This window comes from Vigna unguiculata, chromosome 11, assembly GCF_004118075.2.
Source record: "Vigna unguiculata cultivar IT97K-499-35 chromosome 11, ASM411807v1, whole genome shotgun sequence".
NCBI classification, from domain to species: domain Eukaryota; kingdom Viridiplantae; phylum Streptophyta; class Magnoliopsida; order Fabales; family Fabaceae; genus Vigna; species Vigna unguiculata.
In genome coordinates this window covers 13316259-13335584 of record NC_040289.1, presented here as the reverse complement: position 1 = coordinate 13335584, position 19326 = coordinate 13316259, and the positions used below count along the sequence as shown (strand labels likewise).

General features: G+C 32.3%; 1 protein-coding gene and 1 pseudogene across 1 annotated transcript; both read right to left on the bottom strand.

Annotated features, from left to right (window-relative positions):
• Positions 1–6345: 6345 nt before the first annotated feature.
• LOC114168393 lies at positions 6346–9372 on the bottom strand. The gene is made up of 7 exons (XM_028053187.1): positions 9158–9372; positions 8867–8966; positions 8642–8762; positions 8395–8516; positions 7777–7898; positions 7532–7691; positions 6346–6904 (listed from the first exon to the last, which is right to left on the bottom strand). Exons 1-7 carry the CDS (start codon positions 9282–9284, stop codon positions 6793–6795), a joined length of 864 nt encoding a protein of 287 aa, XP_027908988.1. The 5' UTR covers positions 9285–9372; the 3' UTR covers positions 6346–6792.
• Positions 9373–14218: 4846 nt separating this feature from the next.
• LOC114169570 lies at positions 14219–17718 on the bottom strand (annotated as a pseudogene).
• Positions 17719–19326: the final 1608 nt, after the last annotated feature.

Genomic DNA, 19326 nt, shown 5'->3' with positions numbered 1-19326 from the left:
CATGCCAAGATGCAACAAGAGCTCGCTGACCTTAAGAAGCGTAGTGTTGACGAGATGGAAGCACTAAGACATGGGAACTCCAGGCTGAGAAGGAAGATAAAAGTTGATCCCACCCAGAAGGGAAAAAATGCTGAAATCTCTACTCCTTAACCCACTGAGGAAGAAAGCGAGTACAACCATACTCCTCGCACTACCACTACCCACCACTCAACATCCATTCACGCATAATCGAAACCTTTCTCCCCAACCAATGGGAAGTCATCACATTAGAACGCTACGCTGGGGACACTGACCCCGACGAGCACGTCAAAATCTATGTCACTCATGTCGACTTGTACAAAAGTGAAGATGTCGTTTTGTACAAGGCCTTTCCCATCACCATCAAAGGACCAGTCCTTGAATGGTTCACATCCATGCCTCCATACTCCATTGACTGTTTCGACACCCTATCCCACTTATTCACCACCTAGTTTGTCGAAAATCGCCCCTATCAGGCCACACTGTTGTCCCTCCTAAGCGTTCAACAAGAAGATGACGAAACGCTTCGCACCTTCATTGACCGATTCAGAAAAAATGTTCTCTGAATGGAAAACCTGACGCAAGAAATGATCCTGCAATGCATGGCACTAGCTCTAAAACCAGAACCATTCGCAGACAATGTTTGCCTCTGACCAACAGCTACCATGCACGAGCTCAAGTTGCGCGTCACCGACTACATCCGCATGGAGAAAATGAAAACTCTACGCACTCGGTTCTGTGTTGAGTACCAACCTACAGGCTCTAAACATACGAGACCAGCCACTATAAGCCCCATGACCCCAAACCACCCAACCAACCCCAATACAGACCCCGCGAACGTCGACCACCTCGATTCTCTAGGTATGCACCGCTAACTGCCCCCAATCCCGCATTCTGGATGGAGCCCTTCAAACAGACTTGATACCCCCCCCCCCCCCCGCAAAACCCTCAACCCCCAAAACACCGAAATGACCAAATATTGCAAATACCATCGCAATAACAGTCACACACAAACGAATGCAAGGCGCTACAGGATAAAATTGAAGAACTGATACGAGCCGACCACTTAAAAAGATTCGTTAAGCGAGAAGGCCATCCCAATACCAAGGCTATCAACCATCGCGACTCAACCAATACCTAACCTACCTACACCCACCAACAACATGATGACCATAGAAACAACGCGCAAGCCCACATCAATATCACCTCCATAGACCCTCCCCGCTTAGGCAGCACTATCAACACCATATCTGGAAAATTCATTGGTGGGGGGTCCACTTCCTCTGCCAGGAAGAAACATCTCTGAAGGGTACAATACGTCAACTTCGTCTCTCGCTCTCATAGAGGTCATCGAATGCTGCCAATTACCTTCACTGACACCGACTTCCAAGGCATGGATCACGAACAAGATGACCCTATGGTCATCACCTTGGAGATCGAAAACTTTGCAGTTAAAAATGTGTTGATCGATCAAGGCAGCTCAGTTGACATTTTGTACTGGATAACTTATCAAAAGTTACAGTTACCCGCAAAGGCTATGATCCCCTATGATGAGCCCATTTACAACTACATAGACCTCTCCATGCAACAACCTATTATCTTAATCCCAGGTAATGCATATTACACCTAAATTTTTCATACCAAGCCGATGAGAGACCTATAGCTAAGGGACCACTACTAGAGTCATGGCTAAGAGGATACAAGAAAAATTAGCCTCCTTTGAGCATGTAAGGCCCAAGATGAAGTTCACATCGACCAAGGAGAATGTGAAGATCTAACCTAGGACTCTTTATTTGTAAATACTAGATTAGGTTTTAATTTTGGAATTTGTGTTTTAGGCCCAGTAGAGTAGGATTTTCTTTGGGCCATGTATTGGGCCTTGGAGGGTTTTTTGGACTTTGAAAGTGTTTTGGGCCAAGAGAGATTTGGGCCCATTTTAATGGGCCTTGAAGGAGGATGCATGAAGCTTCTAGAATTTGTGCTAAGCTTGTCGATTAAGCTTCTCCTTTTACGCCTATAAGCATGTCTCATGTTAATTGCTTAGTTGGCAAGTCACACCATCCTCATGCTCTCTTTTTGGCTCCAAATACAACATTATAGACCCTTTTTCCCCTCCTTTTTCTAGATCATCTAGCTCTCCTTTCCTCCTATAACTAGAGAGCTTAGGACCTTGTAAAAATCATTTATGAATATAGTAGAGAAACTTTGTTGAGATGACTCCAAACAATTCTTCTTTGTTGAAACAACCTTGGCTAAAGTTTCCCTTAGTGGCTTCCTCTAGCCTTCTTTCTTGACTGTTGGCCTAACATCACTTGAAAGCTCTCTCCAAACACCATTTTTGCACCTTCTCTTCCCCACATCATCTTGCTTTTGCACCTTCATCATTCTCCATGAAAGTCTCACCAGTTTCGCATGGCTTCTACTTGGTTCCCTCCTTGAAGATGGACTTATCACAAGTACCACTATCTTCTTTGTTCTCATCGATATATTTTTTATTGTCTTAGATATCACTATGACAAAAGTTCCAATCCAGATAAGGAGGTGTTGATTGGTTTGTATGAAACATTTGAAAGAATGGTTTAGGATTTAGCACAAGAGTTACAATTGATCAACAACTTTGAAAGTAAGGGGGGCTAAGGGTTTTCTGGAATGCACATGGCAATAGCAACTAGAAACAAGAAATGACTCGATAATGAATTTACTCATTACAACTTTTATATGATTTACATTTTTTAATTACATTATATTATAATTCAATACTTCTTTGGTGGGAGAATTATAGAGGAGAAGGTAAAGAGTTACAAAAGATAGTCATGAAAATTTTGAGTCTCATATGTAGTACAACAAGGAGTGAAAGGAATTGGAGTATATTTGACCAAGTTCGTACTAAGAGAAGAAATAGATTGGAACAACAAAGATTAAATGTTTTTTCTCTATGTAAAGTACAATCTTCAACTTGAGTTGAGACAAAAGAGTAGAAAAGAGAAGGGGGAAACTTATGATCCTATATGTTTTTCGAATATTGAATTAGATGATGAATGGATTATAGAAAAAGAAAATCCTTGTTTGTTTATTCATTCCTCATGGATGGATGTACATGAGTGTTTCTATGTCGAAGAGGCACCTCCAAACCAAAAAAAGGAAGAGAGGTAATTATTTCTATTCACAAGTTAAAATTTAAATATTTAACAAACTAGAACTATAAACTTTATTTCTTTTTCTTTTTCTAATATAAAGCTAAGAAACTTAAATGTCAAGACCAATAAAAAAGGAAAATCCATAGTAGGAGATGAGGAAGAATTTGAAGACATTAATGAAGGGGAAGAACTTCCGATAGAAGATGAAGATGACTTGAGTGATGTAGATCTTGGAGATGATGATGATGAAATATGAATGATTTAGAATAGAATGTTTTTTTAAGTTGTTTAGGATGCAAGCAACAATTGTAACTATGTGTGTATGTGGTAATTATACAAATAGCAACAACAACAACACTTATTTTTTTTATGACTATAATGTAGTATTTGTTAGTAGCATATAGCCGTAGTTGAAGGAATCTTAGATAGTAACCACATTGTTTTTTGAAGGTTATGTTGCTGAAATTGTGAATATACAGTAAATATACATAGATACAACCACTCTATTTGACTATGAGGTTGTTTTCTTATTAATTGTCTTTTTTGTATATTTACATATCTTATAAGTATTTTTTTAATGTTTATAAAGCATATGAATCACGATTCAAAATTTAAAAACTTCGATACATGATACGATTCACAATTCAACTACCATGGTCTAGAGCATTTGGTTATGATTATGTAGTGCTTTTCTAGGTTAGAAGCTTAGAGGGACTTCATTTATCACTTTCAATAGCTCAAAGATTATGGTGGACCAAAGGGTTTCAAGGTTCTACAAGAGCGAGGTGGTGCTACTGGTGAAGTTGGAGGCGAAGGTTAAGGCCCAAATGGGTATATTACAAACCCCAAAGTTGAAATTCAAATGAAACAAACAAAAAAACCAAAGAGTTGTTTATACCATATTAAACATTCCAAAACATAATAAATTTTTTTGGATTAAACAATTTGGAATATACTTTCAAATTCGGAGACACATTCTAGATTAGATATGCTGAAAATATGTTTCTATTCCAAGATATTCCATTCAAAATGTTTCCCTAGATTCAAAAGTATATTTTGAATTACTTAATCCAAAATTAATGCTTCAAAGATATTTAGAATGTTTAATCCAAAACAGGTTTATCCGTAATCTACTTAAAATCCTTAAATCACACATTTCAACATGTTTATCCGTAACCTACTTAAAATTAAATCACTCATCTCACTCTACCAAAAGAAGGTAAAGAAAGAGAGGTTTGACAACATTCTAATGAAGAAGGTGAGCGTTCTGATGAAGAAGGAGACAAGGTTACCTTCTCATATTTTACATATAAATTTATAAAAGTAAAATTGAAAAATATCATTTTATGGGAGTGCGGGAAGAAAATTTGGAGATGTAGGAAGATATATGCTGAAATAAGAACAACGTAGAAAAAAAATTGGATGGTGTGAGAAGGGACGGTCTCCAAAATTTCTTTTGCTCTCCAAATTTTTTCAAATTTCAAAAATACTCTTTGACCATCAAAACCATGTAAATCATACCCCATATATATATATATATATATATATATATATATATATATATATATATATATATATATATATATATATATATATATATATATATTTCTTTTTTTAATTTAAAATTTTATTATTTTAATTTAAATTAGTTTATTTATTTTATAAGTATTTTTATAATTATTTTATTTATATATATATATATATATATATATATATATATATTATTTATTTGAATTTTTTTAATTCTATTTAAAATTTAAATTTTAAATTTTAGTTATTTTTTCTTTATTTTTTTATTATATATTTTTAATATTTTTATATTTAAATTTACTTTAATATAATTTATTAAAAAAGTTAATAAAAATAAAAAATAAATATAATTTAAAAATAAACTTTAAATTTAGAAAAATAAAAACAATATATATATATATATATATATATATATATATATATATATATATTTGGAGTCGACTTCTGCTATTCATATACTTCCAAAAGTCGAATTTTAATATATTTTTTTTATATTCGAAATTTAAAATTTTTGATCAGATGTTGACTTCCAAAAGCATATTTATTAGAAGTGATGCATTACTGTGATTAAATAATTAAAGATAAATTTGGAATTTAAATTTTTTTTGATAGTGCAGAAGAAAAAATATTGGAGGTGCTGTAAGAAATGATAATGGACTTGGGCTCCCTTTTTTAGTGCTCTGTCTATTTTCTTTGTTCTAATCATCACATTTTTTAAGGAATTTCCTAAATTTTATTTTCTTGTCTGAAATTAAAATATTTTTAATTTTTAATTTTTAAAATTTTCAAAAAAGGAATTCATTTCATCTCTTTTTATTTACTACATAATTTTCTGAATTTTTGTAAACAAATTTTATTTACACAGATAAAATTGAATGTTCACAAATATTGATAAATGTGTACATTAAAACTAAAAATGGGTGTCTCTATATACCTACATTTTAGTGACAGTATAAGCAATTATATAGTTTCAAGAACAAAATTATTTGTAAAATATAAATTTGAAATAAAAGTCCGAAGAAGTATAATTTTACGAGTTAGAATCAGAAGGGAGGTAATATATTATTATTTCAAGAACAATATACCAAAAGGCTTCTTAACAAGTTAGGCTATTATGACTTTAAGTTAGTACGCACTATTTATGATATTAACTCTAAATTAAAGAAAAATAGAAAGAAAAAAAATTCAACCTCAATATGTCCGAATATGCCGAAATCATTAGGAGCTTATTACATTTAACGAACTTTTACGACAAAAAATTGACCCTATCTTTTAAATACAAATATGATAATAAAAATCTAATCCTAAATAACATGGTGATTGAAGACTTTGAGATCGTCATGAATTCAATATCTGAAAAGTGAACTGGTGAGTGGAACATTATTTTAACCATTTTTTTGTTAATTCGTGAAGATAGAAGAAAATATATACAGAACAGAATGTTATATGAGTATTGATAAAATCATAGCAAGTAAAAGAAGTTACAAAAAAGGGTTAATCCTAGAGTACTCATATGGGTATTGTAAGTATGTTCTAACTTCCAGATTACCGTCCTTGTTTTAGGTGAGTAACAAACAAACAACCACATTTCAATTCCTTGTCTTCTGTTTTATGTACCTTTCATGTTTGTTTGTTGCAATAACATTTACTATTATTATCATGTTCTAACACTGTTTTCATTTCATTTTAAACACTCATTGTATTTATTGCGGAGAGGGGATGTCTTGAAACACACAATAGGTTATTCTTTCATTGTGATTTCTTTTTCTTCTTTCTTGTTTTGTTTGTTTTTAATACAAAGTTCAGCCGAACTTCAATTTACTGTGATGAGTACTGCAAACTAGCAGATATATTCTAATTTCATTTAGTATAATTTTGAGACAAGCACCACCAGAGTGTGAAGGAGGTGACATAAAAAGTACATAACACATTCATAACTAAAATAAATACTCTCTACATTGTACCTATGGGAAACTGTACAGAGTTAATTACAGATAATATTATTGTATGAAAGTCATGGCACTTTACCTGGTCCACATTGAAGCTTAACAGTATTAGGTAATCCAGTATACCCCTTTATTTTGTTGTATGGGAAAGTAACACCATACTATTTCTCCACAACCGGCACCGTACTGTACGAGTAAGAGTAGCTCTCAACGTTGGAGTTGCCCTCTCTGAACTTCATCCAAGAAACCCTCCAAGTTTTAAGCAAATTTTGCCTGCATGAAGATCGCAGCAATCAAATGAAATTCACAGCAATCAAATAATCGAGATAGTTGTCAAACTGAAATTGCAATTTTAAAGTAGTTTCCAAAATACAACAGAAAATGAAGTAATGAACTGCAAGTTTTCAACTAATGCTACAATCATACGGGTAAATATCGGAAAATTCACAATATGGCTGACAATCTTGCAAATCTACTAGTTCCCACATTTTTGGCTAACAAAATCTAACAATCATAAGTTAAATATACAGTTAAATTAAAGAGATAAATGCAACAAACACATATTTACTACTGAAAGTCACTCTACTGATCGATAGTTTGTAAGGCAGACCCAAAAAAGAACTACAAGATTTTGTAATCAACATAGATCATATACTAAGGAGGGAAACAGGTAGATTATCTTTCTTAATATTTCTTTTCTTTTTCCATGCTCCATGTACCTCCAATAGCCCAGGCTGAGACATTTTAATAGAGCAGATAGGACCTAAGCTTAATGCCAATTCATTGCGTGAACTATATCTCGTATTCCCAAAATTGTAGGCAGTTTTCTTGCACTACAAATGCTGAAACAATTATATCCATTAATTATGTGCAGTTTTAATGTTGCAGACACGCAAATACCTCTCAGGTTCAACATCCCTCTTAGCAAGCATGAATGTTAAGAAGACAGGAACCATTGCTGCAGCTAGATGCTTAAGTGTGTGACCACTGACAATATGGTGTGTCCATCCATAGATCACCTCATCAGTAGCTTCTAGCACTTTAGCTAAAAGATAAAACCCTGGAAAGAAATTATTTAAAATATAAGCATGGCTTGAGCTTATAACAAACATTAAGAGGAATTATATCATAACATAAATCCTAACCTGCAGCCCAGAGCCAATATGTTGAATGTGTGTACATTGGAGGTAACAAAATAGCCATTAGAGGAATGGCAATGCAAGGCACAAACTGGACCAGAGCATATGGACGAAGGTCATCAAAGAACCTAATGGAAGACAAGAATAATTATTTCAAGTTTCAGGTAACTAACTCAGCTGAATGGTGAAGTGCTTGGTACGTATTTGATTTCATGTTGAAATACCAAGTAACATGGTTTTAGGTAGATTTAGACATGATTGGTTACACGTTGAGAAATTGATTATGGATCAAGAATAGATTGAGTTGAAACAACAGTTTAGATAGCTTTTCAAAATCAATTTCATTTGGTTTGTCAACGTTAACCCAAACACATACTTAACAACTAACCTCAAATTGAAATCACATAAATGAACAATAACATCGAAAATAACTAAACTAAGTTTTGACACTCTGAACTGTTCTACGAGTTGATTATCCCCATGATGAATCATGTAACTACATAAAAATGGCAAACGCATTGGCATAATCAACACTACGTTTTATGCTTTATCCATATGAAGAACAGCTGACTTCTACTTAAAAGACAAAATTCTGTCAAATAAAATGCAAAACAAAGAGCTTGCCTCCAATACACAATGCTTATTATACCAGCCAAAAGTAGAGGTATAATTGAAACCGTTCCCTTCCTCTCATCAATCCGCTCAATGATGAATATTGCAATGATGGATGTGAAAGCAATAGTCATCTGCAATCATAATCAGCTTGTAGATTAAAAAGTTGACTCGTTAAAATGGGCCAAAAAGAAGGGATGGCAACGGCTTTCAGCAGAGGCAAAAAATTTGCATAAAACTAAATTCAAGTCTAACTCACTGGCAACCTATCCCACACAAGGCGAGCATCATCTGGCTTGAGATGATAGTACGAAGATCCAACTGCAACAGCAGCCACACCAACATAGAAGCAAGTCCAACCCCATATTTCACCTTCCAAGCTTTTAGCACGCATCACAATCACAAACCACACAACAAACAGGATCAAGATTTTTGCCAGCAGTGATAAATTGGGTTGCTACAAAAAACTAATCGACTATAGTACCTGAGTCTAAAGTAGTTTCCACGATAACAGAGTACAAGTCCAACGAGACCAATAACCAGAAAAGGGAAATTTGATATCACATTAAGTGCATTAGGAATACCTGAAATGAACATTCAAAAGAATCTCCACTCAATTCACACCAATTCCTCCAAAATCATAATCAGTGGAGTAAAATTCACCTTTTTAGGCGACCCATTTGAAAATAAGCAAAACAAGAAAAAAGGGTAAACAGTAGAAACAGAATAGGGCGAAAAGTGAATCCGAAACACAGTAGAAAGTGAAGAGGGTTACCCAAGAATTTGCGGTGGTCGGCGAAATTATGATACTCCTGAGACTGAGGAATGGCTGGGGTAACGATCATAAGTACGAGGAAGCAAAAAAGTGCAACCAGCCACGCATAGAGGCTGCGATTTCTCATGGTTTGGGGGCGCAGATGCTGAGCGATACAAGTTTCGTATGAGTTGGGTTCTAGAACACATTTTCTTTTCCTTATAGAAGAAGTTTGTATTACCTCACACCTTAAAAACAAAAACAAATAAATAATAAAAATACTTATCTTATTTGATTTCAGACTTTATTATATATATATATATATATATATATGATTAAACTATTTAAGTAATTGTTATACTATAACATGACATAAGATAACAGGGATAAACTTGGTTATAAAAGTTCTTGGTGTTCTTTCTAAATTAGACTATTTTGTTTTTATCAAATAAAAATAATCTTTTTATTTGATATTAATATAAAACGCATAATTAGTCTACTTAAATTAATGGCACAATTTCTTTTGATAAACATTGTTGACAGATGTAGCTTAAATTCTAATAAATCAATAGATTTATTTACTTGTGTAGAAAATGGGGAAATAAATAATTATATTATTTTAATAATATTAGAAATGTTCATGGATTGATTTACATCATTCGGAGGAAAAATAAAACCTAGAGCATTACTCAACCTAAATCGACTAATTAAAAACTCTATTAATGTAATTTGCATCCACCATAATTCACGTATGAAAATGCCGTTTTTTTTTGAAAAATAAATATTTAAATTTTATATAAAAAAAGCACAACCTTATGTAGTTAAAAGTTTCAATAAAATAAGATATCTTTTAACAATTTTTTATAAGCACTTATTAGAAAAAATAAGAAAAAGACGATGATAACTCTTTTTTCTAAATAAAAATTATATTATGTATATATTAAATGGTAGAAATTCTTGTTAACTTTTCCACTTTAATTAAACATGTGAATAGGATCATTTAAATATGTTTTAGAAGAAATGTCACTTTTTCACGGTACCATGATATTTACTTAATTTTAGAATTTAGGATTCTTAGAACATATTTTTAAGGTTATGTATGATAAACACTTAATGAAAAAGGATCAGAATCATAGGCTTATTTAAAGTAGATGCATTACTCTTGATTCATTTAACCCAATTTCCATTTTTTGTCCAAAATTATTTCTAAAGCCCAATTTTCTCCAAGACCAAATACATGGCCCAAAGAAAACACTATTTTACTGGGCCCAAAATACAAAGCCCAAAATAAAATCCTAATATAGTATTTACAAGGAAAGAGTTATAGGCTAGGTCTTCACATCTTCTTTGGCCCATGTGAAGTTTATCTTGGGCCTTGCATGCGCATTTGTGACCCATTCCTCTTGTATTCTCCTTGTCATGGTTCTTGTTATAGGTCATTTGGCTAGAGGCATCTCATCAAGCCCAATATCCCAAGATGCCTTTTCTGGGCGAAATATCCACGTAGTGGCAAGTCTTGGTAGCATGATCGTGCTTGAAACGTTAAATACTCGTAGGATTAGTGTATCTGGTAAGATATCACATTATAACGATAAGTAACCACCAAAGTTGGTTAATATCTTCTTATCTGATTTATCGTTGGGTTCTAAGGCCCAAAATGTGAATCATCCCCCTTCTAAGCACAAGAGATTCACTCCAGCCAACAAGAGTGACCAAATCCCTCAATTGGATCTAGTCATTCCCAAAAGGGGTCACGCTCCCAATTTCGGTAAGAAAATTTGGCGCCCATCGTGAGGCCTAGTAAAACTTTGCCTCGACCTCACATTGGCCTTGCCTAGATTTGAGTCTAGGCTACCCTTCTCTATTGATAGCTCAGCCAGGCAAATGGCGTGCACTCAAGTTCAGCATCCTTGCCCACCCCTTGCTTCGCTAGCACCTCACTAGTAGCCTTTAGGCCCAACACCTCGGCCTGAAGCATCTACAAGCCCTCAGACCAACACAGCAGTTTCACCTTTGACGGCCGAGCTCGGTGTCATTCTCTTTGAATGCATAAGCCCACCTCTTCTAATGTATTATGTGTTTTTTTATCGTGACTTGATTATAATATATTTTATTTTAATAATTATGTCGCTCAAATTTTTATTAGACTATTATAAATTATTTTAATATTATTAAAAAAAATAGGTATATTAATGGAGAATAAAATAATATATTCATATTTTACACATGATAAGAGAGAAGCTATTGACAAAGATGAAAACAAGATAAATTTTATTTCTTCACATATATTTTGAAGCATTATATTAATTATTTTTAATTGTTCAATTAGAGGAGCCATTTCTTTGAAGCACTTTACTAATGATCCAATTTAATAATAAAAAAATTACATTACTTCGGCCCCTCCAAAAGATTTGGTCAAGATTCGCTACTACTTTTAAGACTGATAGTCGAAGCCCTTAGATGACATGTACTCTGGACACAAAAACCAAACACAATCAAAACACAAAACTGGTGCCATGATAAAGCAAACCTACTATCTTTACCCTCAAAATACAGAGTAGGGTTAACGTCAAGGACATACAACAAATCATTGACATCCATAGGCTAAGGAAGCTGCCTAGTGAGCTCAACTCCCCTGACTTCCTTGGCACTCAAAACACCATCCAACACTAAGGTGAATTTTTGAGGACGCAACTAGCACACATGGAACCGAGGCTCTAGGGTACCCGAACGAAGGAAATATTGCACAACAAACTCGGGAGAAGCGACTTTTAGCTTAAAATATTTGCCTTTGAAATTCTTAAATGATTGGGAATACATGGTAAAGAGGGGACCATACCCAGGGACACCATTCAACGAGACCTAACCAACTTCAGCCTCGTGCTATAGTTGATAAAAATACTTAAACATATAAGGGGTAGGAGTCAGGCCTAGGTGCTCGCGCACAATCTCAAACGCTTTAACAAAACCCTAGCTATCGAGGAACTAAAAATGTATTTAATCCAAAATTTAAACTCCAAAACTTTATAAGTATCTAGAGATAGGAAATAACTTATAAGTATTTATAAGTGTTCTTTTAAATCTAATGACATTAATTTTTTTTAGACCTTGTTAAACGTTTTTTCAATATTACATTTGAGCTAGAAGATGTCAAATTGGTATAAAACAACTCGATCGTCATCCTAAAATGCATGTGTGTGTGTTCTTTTAAATGTAATGACATTTTTTTTTGGAGGTTGTTAAATGGTTTTTCAGAATTACATTTGAGCTAGAAGATGTCAAATTAGTATAAACAACTCAAACGTCATCCTAAAATGCATTTGACAAGCCAAAAACATTTAATGCACTTGGATTAAAAAAACTATATCTATTCATTTTTAGATTTTGGAGACCAAAATGTATTAAAATTTGAAATAAAGATGAATTCTAATTTTGTGTCTAAATTTAGCGATTAAAAACATATTTTATCCTTAAATTTTCTTATATTTTTTAAGGAAATAAGTTCATTAATATTTTTTTTCTAATATTGGTGTGGATAATAGACTTCATTTCTTTTCCTTTGACAGTTTACCTCTTAACATTAGGTTGCTTCAGCCTCTCCAAATTCAGGTTTTGTTAGTTTTGTATTATTTTCTTACATGAGTATATATTTTTTCTTACGTTTGATGAAACTTTAATTCTCTAATTTAGTGGGTTGTTAAAGTTTTATAATGATATCAACCATGATTTACAAACAAAAATAGTATTTGGAGACAAAAAAATATATACAGAAAAATCGTTCAAATATTTACGTAATCGTGTGTATTTTTCAATCATATATTTAAATGACTAATTAAATATTGTGCAAAGATGTTTTATAACATTCCTTTTTCATGTTTAAACTCGGGGATCTTACATATAGTACTAGTCCTATATTAAAATGATCTATGTTTTGGTGAAAGTGTATAATCTTTTTCAATATTTTTCCTATTATTGTTTTCATATAAGAATTTTGTGTTTACGACTAAATGTTTTTATTCATCGTTAGTTTGATTGTATAATTGAAAATTAAATATTTCCGATTAAATTTTATTTTGAATCCAACTTACAAAAAATTATATATATATATATATATATATATATATATATATATATATAAATGTTAAAATACCGTTTTGGTCCTAATTTTCATCAAGTTTTATTAAATAAGTCCTAATTTTGATTTTGTTTTCAAATATGTTCCAATTTTGTTCAATTTGGTTCTATTTTGCTAACACCTTTTAAATCATTAACAGTCATGAACAGTGACTACCACGTGTCACTTCATGTTTTTTTTATTATTTTAATATTTTTAAAATGTCCATGTGTCAACCCAGCAGCGTACCACGTGTCAAAGTCAATGTTCTATATTTAATTTGGTTCCTATATTTATTATTTTTGTTCAATTTAGTCTCAATTTTTGTTAACATGAACCAATTTGGTCTCTCTCCAAATTGAAACCAAATTTAATTTTTATATTAAAATTCACATTTTTTATTAAATATTTTTATATAATAGATTAAAATTCACATCATTATAACTTTGATATAAAAATTAAATTTGGTTACATCTTCGATAGAGAGAAAATTGATCAATTTTAAACAAAATTGAGACTAAATTGAACAAAAATAACAAATATAGGGACCAAATTGAATATAGAACGACTTTGATACGTGGTATGCTATTGGATTGACACGTGGACATTTAAAAATTAAAAAAAATTAAGAAAAATTAAAATATAAAACTAAATAAAAAATAAAATAAAAATTCAAAAAAACCATGAAATGACACATGACAGTCATTGTTCATGACCGTTAATGATTTAAACGGTGTTAAAAAAGAATCCGATTGAACAAAATTGACGAAAATTAAGACCTATTTGAATATAAATTAGGACTTATTTGACAAAACTTAACAAAAATTGGGGCCAAAAAGATATTTTAACCTAAAAGAAAACATTAGTTATTTGTATTCTACTGCATACAAATAACTATTATATATATATATATATATATATATATATATATATATATATATATATATATATTTCATACTGTAACTTTCTAAAAGAGAAACATTTGTGATAACATTATTTTCATAGATTCCTCGGATAACCTATGCTAGCCATAGGAACCATGAATGTAAGTTCCTCGATATGAACAACTGAAGCACAAGTAGTTAGGTGATAAATTCACATGTTCTAACTATGATATTAACCATTTACAATCGAAGAACAATCATGTATTTAGAAGTAAACTCCTTGATTTATGAAACAATATGTAAAAGAACTCACTGTACATACAGAGAAACATCATTGTCACTGCCTTATATACAGGTATTGAATGTGAGCAATCTTTTCCCAATCTTTCCCTCCTTTCTGGCAACGTTGTTCGATCAAAGGGCAGTTGCCCCGAATCGAAAACTCCGAAATTGATTTGGGAAGACCCTCTTCTGGTAAGCATCGAAGGTTGGGGCAGTCACAAAGAGTTAGTGTTTTAAGAGATGATAGTTGACAGAGACCCTTGTTGCCAAGTGTTTTAAGATTTGGACAATGAGACATGGTTAAAGAAGTAAGAGAGACTGGTAACAAACCTTCGTCAGGAAAAGATTCAGCATCCACTTGTCCAATCGATAACCTTTCCAGCAAGGAATTGGCTTCCAAAGCTCCTTTGAGTGAGCCAATAAGTCTGGAACAGTTAATGATTGTCAAGTATTTTAGATTTGATGGTAAACCTCCTACAGGGAAGGACTCAAGACTTGGACAATCTTCTATCAATTGGTTTTGGAGAGATGGGAGAAGCATATGTATTTTTCCAGGAAATGATTCAAATTTAGGGCAATTAATGATGTCCAGACGTGTCAGATGATTATGGATGAGACCCTGTGATAGCATTTGAAGATTACGCAACTCATTGAGCACAAGATTCTTGATTGTTGGGAATAAATGTAATGGAAAGTTCCACAGAGAGATATGGAAACTCAGTGTCAATGCTCACTATCTCATCAAGTTTTATAATCCTCAAGTGCTTGAGACATGGCAAAAGTCCAAGAGAAGGTAATCATAGGCAAGATTTACAATCCTTCAACACTAAGGACACCATATTCCACAATGAATTTTCTAGTAACCAAGTTGGAAATCGTTTGCCACCATACCTATAGATTGACAACTCCTTTAAGTTTTTAGGAGGTTGTAGATTTTCAATTACATCCCCTTCTTTTATTGAATCAATAGAGTTCCCATTCTTCCTCCATCGCAACTTTAGTTTCACAAGTTGTGTTTTATTCTTCAAATCTGCTTCTAATGCATCAAGGGAATACTCAACATTCTGCATCTCCTCAATTGATAGACTTCCACCAAGGTTGAACTCTCCTAGTTGTTGAATACCGAACTCCCTGCTATGGCCAACATTAAAGTGACTCATCATTACTTTAAGATTTTTCAGTTTTCCCAAATATGGTGGCACCTTCGTTAGTTCAGTACGTATAATTTCAAGCCGACACAAATTGGTAAGTAAATGCAAATTTGAAGGTAGCTCCTCCAAATCCATACAGTAGTTCAACTTCAGTATTTGCAAATGGGAGAGTGAACATATGTTTCTAGATAATCTTTTTATGGTAGTACAGGAGAGATCTAACGAACGAAGATGCTCAAGATTGCTTACAGAGTCAAGTAACTCTTGAAGTTCAAAACAATGAAATAAAGATAACATCCGTAAATATTTAAACTTGGAGAACAATTCATGTATCGACATATTGCAATGCCAACCATCGTAATAATTAGTCATTCTCCTACATATTGGCATAAAGGTGCGTAACCTTTGTGTGTTAGATAAAGTTCCAAACCCATCAAAATATATGTTGTTACCAAGTTCAACTGAAAAATGACGGGTTACCTTTGGTATCTTTTCTACTTGATCAAATTCGCTCCGGAAGTAGATGCCTCCACCGACATATTTTGCCAAATCATGCAGTAGGTCATGCATGACAAATACTTCTCTCTCACCTAATTGTTGAAAAAATGACCTTGATATTAGATCATTGAAGTATTGATGGCAAACTTCTTCGGGAGTCTTACTATGTTGACGATGGTGTAGGAAATTTTCAGTCATCCACAACTGAATCAAATCCTCTTTTTTAAACCCATAATCCTTCGAAAATAGGGCACAGTACGCAAAGCATGCCTTCAAATGGGAAGGAAGGTGGATATAGCTCAATGCTAAAGCGGGAACAATATCACAACGCTTTTTCGAAAGTTCTCATATTTCACTTTGGAACACAGTTTCCCATTCTGAAACAGATGATTTGTTGTATAATAAACTTCCCATTGTTTTCAAGGCAAGAGGTAGTCCTTTACATTTTTCAACTATCTTCATGCCAATCTCCCTGCACTCTGGATTTGATTGAGTATCATCATCTCAAAATGCATGTTTAGCAAACAATTTCCAGCTATGATATTCATGTAACTGTTGTAGGAAGTGTTCTTCTGACCGCATGGTAGAGGCAACTTCCTTACTACGTGTAGTCACAAGAATACTACTCCCTTGGGCTCCAAAAACAAGGGGCTTCTTCACTTCCTCCCATTTAGAGTGGTTTTCATTCCAAACATCATCCAAAATAAGAAATTTTTTTTCCGACAATTTTTCTTTCAACCTTTTGTGAACCATCTCCGTATCTCTACTATCATCAATTGACGCAGTAACATCCTCAAGAATTGCTCTTGATACCTTGAAAACATCAAATTCATCTGAAACACAAACCCAAACTTTGACATCATATTTAGCCTCATCCATCCTTGGATCATTGAATACATGTTGGGCAAGAGTGGTCTTACCCACCCCTCCCATTCCCACAATAGAAAGTATAGATAGGTTGTTGTGAGTGTGAGATGTGAGCCACTTAAAGACAAATTTTTTGTCATCGTCTCTACCATAGATAAAACTTTCCCTTGGCAAATATGTTGATGATAATTTACTACTCAATCCTGATCCAACCCCAACATCATCATCATCAACCTTTTTCAAACCTAGAACATGGCTTTGTGTTGCAAGATCTTCTAGGTCCTCAATGAGTTTTTCCATCCTTGTTTCAATTTCATTTTCAAAGAAAGTGGCAAAAGAAGATTTAAGGGAAATCCACACCTTTTTCGTAGCACTTTGAGACTCAGCTTCCACTTGGCTTTTGGAGAGTGCATGATCTATTTCCTCCAAGAGATCTTCTGAATCAAACACGACATCTTTGACTGCGAGAAGCCAATCTCTCACACGTGGATCTGTGAACTGTTTCTGTTCTGCATCATCAACCACAACATCAACAGATAGGAGCTTCACCTTCAAGTTGCTTAGTTGCTTCTTATTTCTTTTTTTCCCACGAAATATGTCCCCAAAACGAGAAGCTAAATTGTCAATAGTGCTCTCAACGAAGGTGGACACAAGAGCACCGGTAATCAATTCAGCAGCCATGGTTGAAAATGGAGTGGATGGTTGGAAATGAGTGATCTGAATGAATCAGTGCAGATGTATTATGAACGATGGTTTACTTTATAAGGTCACCAGTCAACCACTAACTGTTGAGTCTATCCAACCACGCAAAATAGAGGACCCAGTTAGAATTTTACTTCTAAATATAAATAAAATATTTTTAGTTCGTCAAATAAACTCCAAAAGTATCTTAACATAGAAATTATGTGTGTTTATAATATAGATGAAAAGCTATTTTGTGAAAGATGGGTACAGAAAAAGGGAATATGCAGATGAATGGAAATGAGTAATTTGAAAGTGAAGCTTAATCTAATGGCTGATCCGTCTTCACGTCAACACAAACATTTACAGCTGTTTTCCATCATGAATGAGTGGCCATGATTTTGTTTCAATCATATTTATTAAACTTTGTTGCAATTTTCTACTCGTTTAATTTTTTAAAAATAGGTAATATGCAGAAGCTTATACTGAAAGTTCAATCTCTGTATTATACTAGTATTTCTATCGGTGCTTACCGAATTTTCGAAATGTTTATTTATCAAATTAATTTAAAATTATAAAAGTATAATTAAATTTAATATGAATATTTTATTTTATAAAATTCAATAATAATTATTTACTTAATTTTATAATAAAAGTGTATATTTATATATATTTTTAATAAAATGTATTGTATATAATTATTTAAATAATATATTAAGATTTAGTTAATTAAAATTATGAAATTAAATTAAATTTTAAATAAAATATTGAATAAAAAATGTAGAAAAGTATAATAGTAGGGAAAAAAAAGAATGCGTATTTGTTCAATTAATACATATAAGTAAAGAGAAATTGCTTTGGAATGTGTTTATATAATAAGTACAAATTTGAATATTAATATAATAAGTACAAATTATATTTTAAAAATTATTATTGATATTAATATATTTTATGTGATATTTACATAAGTTTATTTCAAGTGCAAATATTGAATCACATATTATTAATATATTCAAAATTTTAATATTAAATCATTTCTATTTTAAATTAAATTTACAATAATAAAATTTTAATATTAATATTATTGTTAAAATTATAAATTAGTGATTTCAAAGCCTTCAAACTCTATTCCCAACACCTTGAAAGTCAAGAAATTAGTGATTTCATTTCAACATGCATTCTGATCTTATTTAGAATACCCATTTGTAATTATGGAAATCAAGAAGAAGAATATAAAGAGAGATAGCGAGAGAGTCAAAAATAATCATGGAATCATATAAATTATACTAATGTGAAAACAAATATATATAAAAACAATCTGAAAAGGAAAAAATGTAGAAAATGTACAAATTGATACAACTATTTGAAATTGAATAACACAAACTTGAACAATTGAAAACAAAAATCTGAAAAAGCAAATCTGTCTAACAAAAATGGAATGAGAAAAAAAAATCTAAAAATTAATGAACACAAAAATTTAAAAATGGAAAACATGAAGTTGAACCCAGTTAAAAAATCTGAAAAAGCAAAAATGAGCGAGAAAAAAATTGCAAACAAAAGAAATTTGAACCAATTAAAAAAAAGTATTTAAAAAACCAAAAACAAATATGGAAACATACATATCAGTAACCAAATTTTAGATTTTACAATTATTTATTTATTTATTGTTTTACACCATATTTTAATTATTATTACTTTTATTACTATATTTTA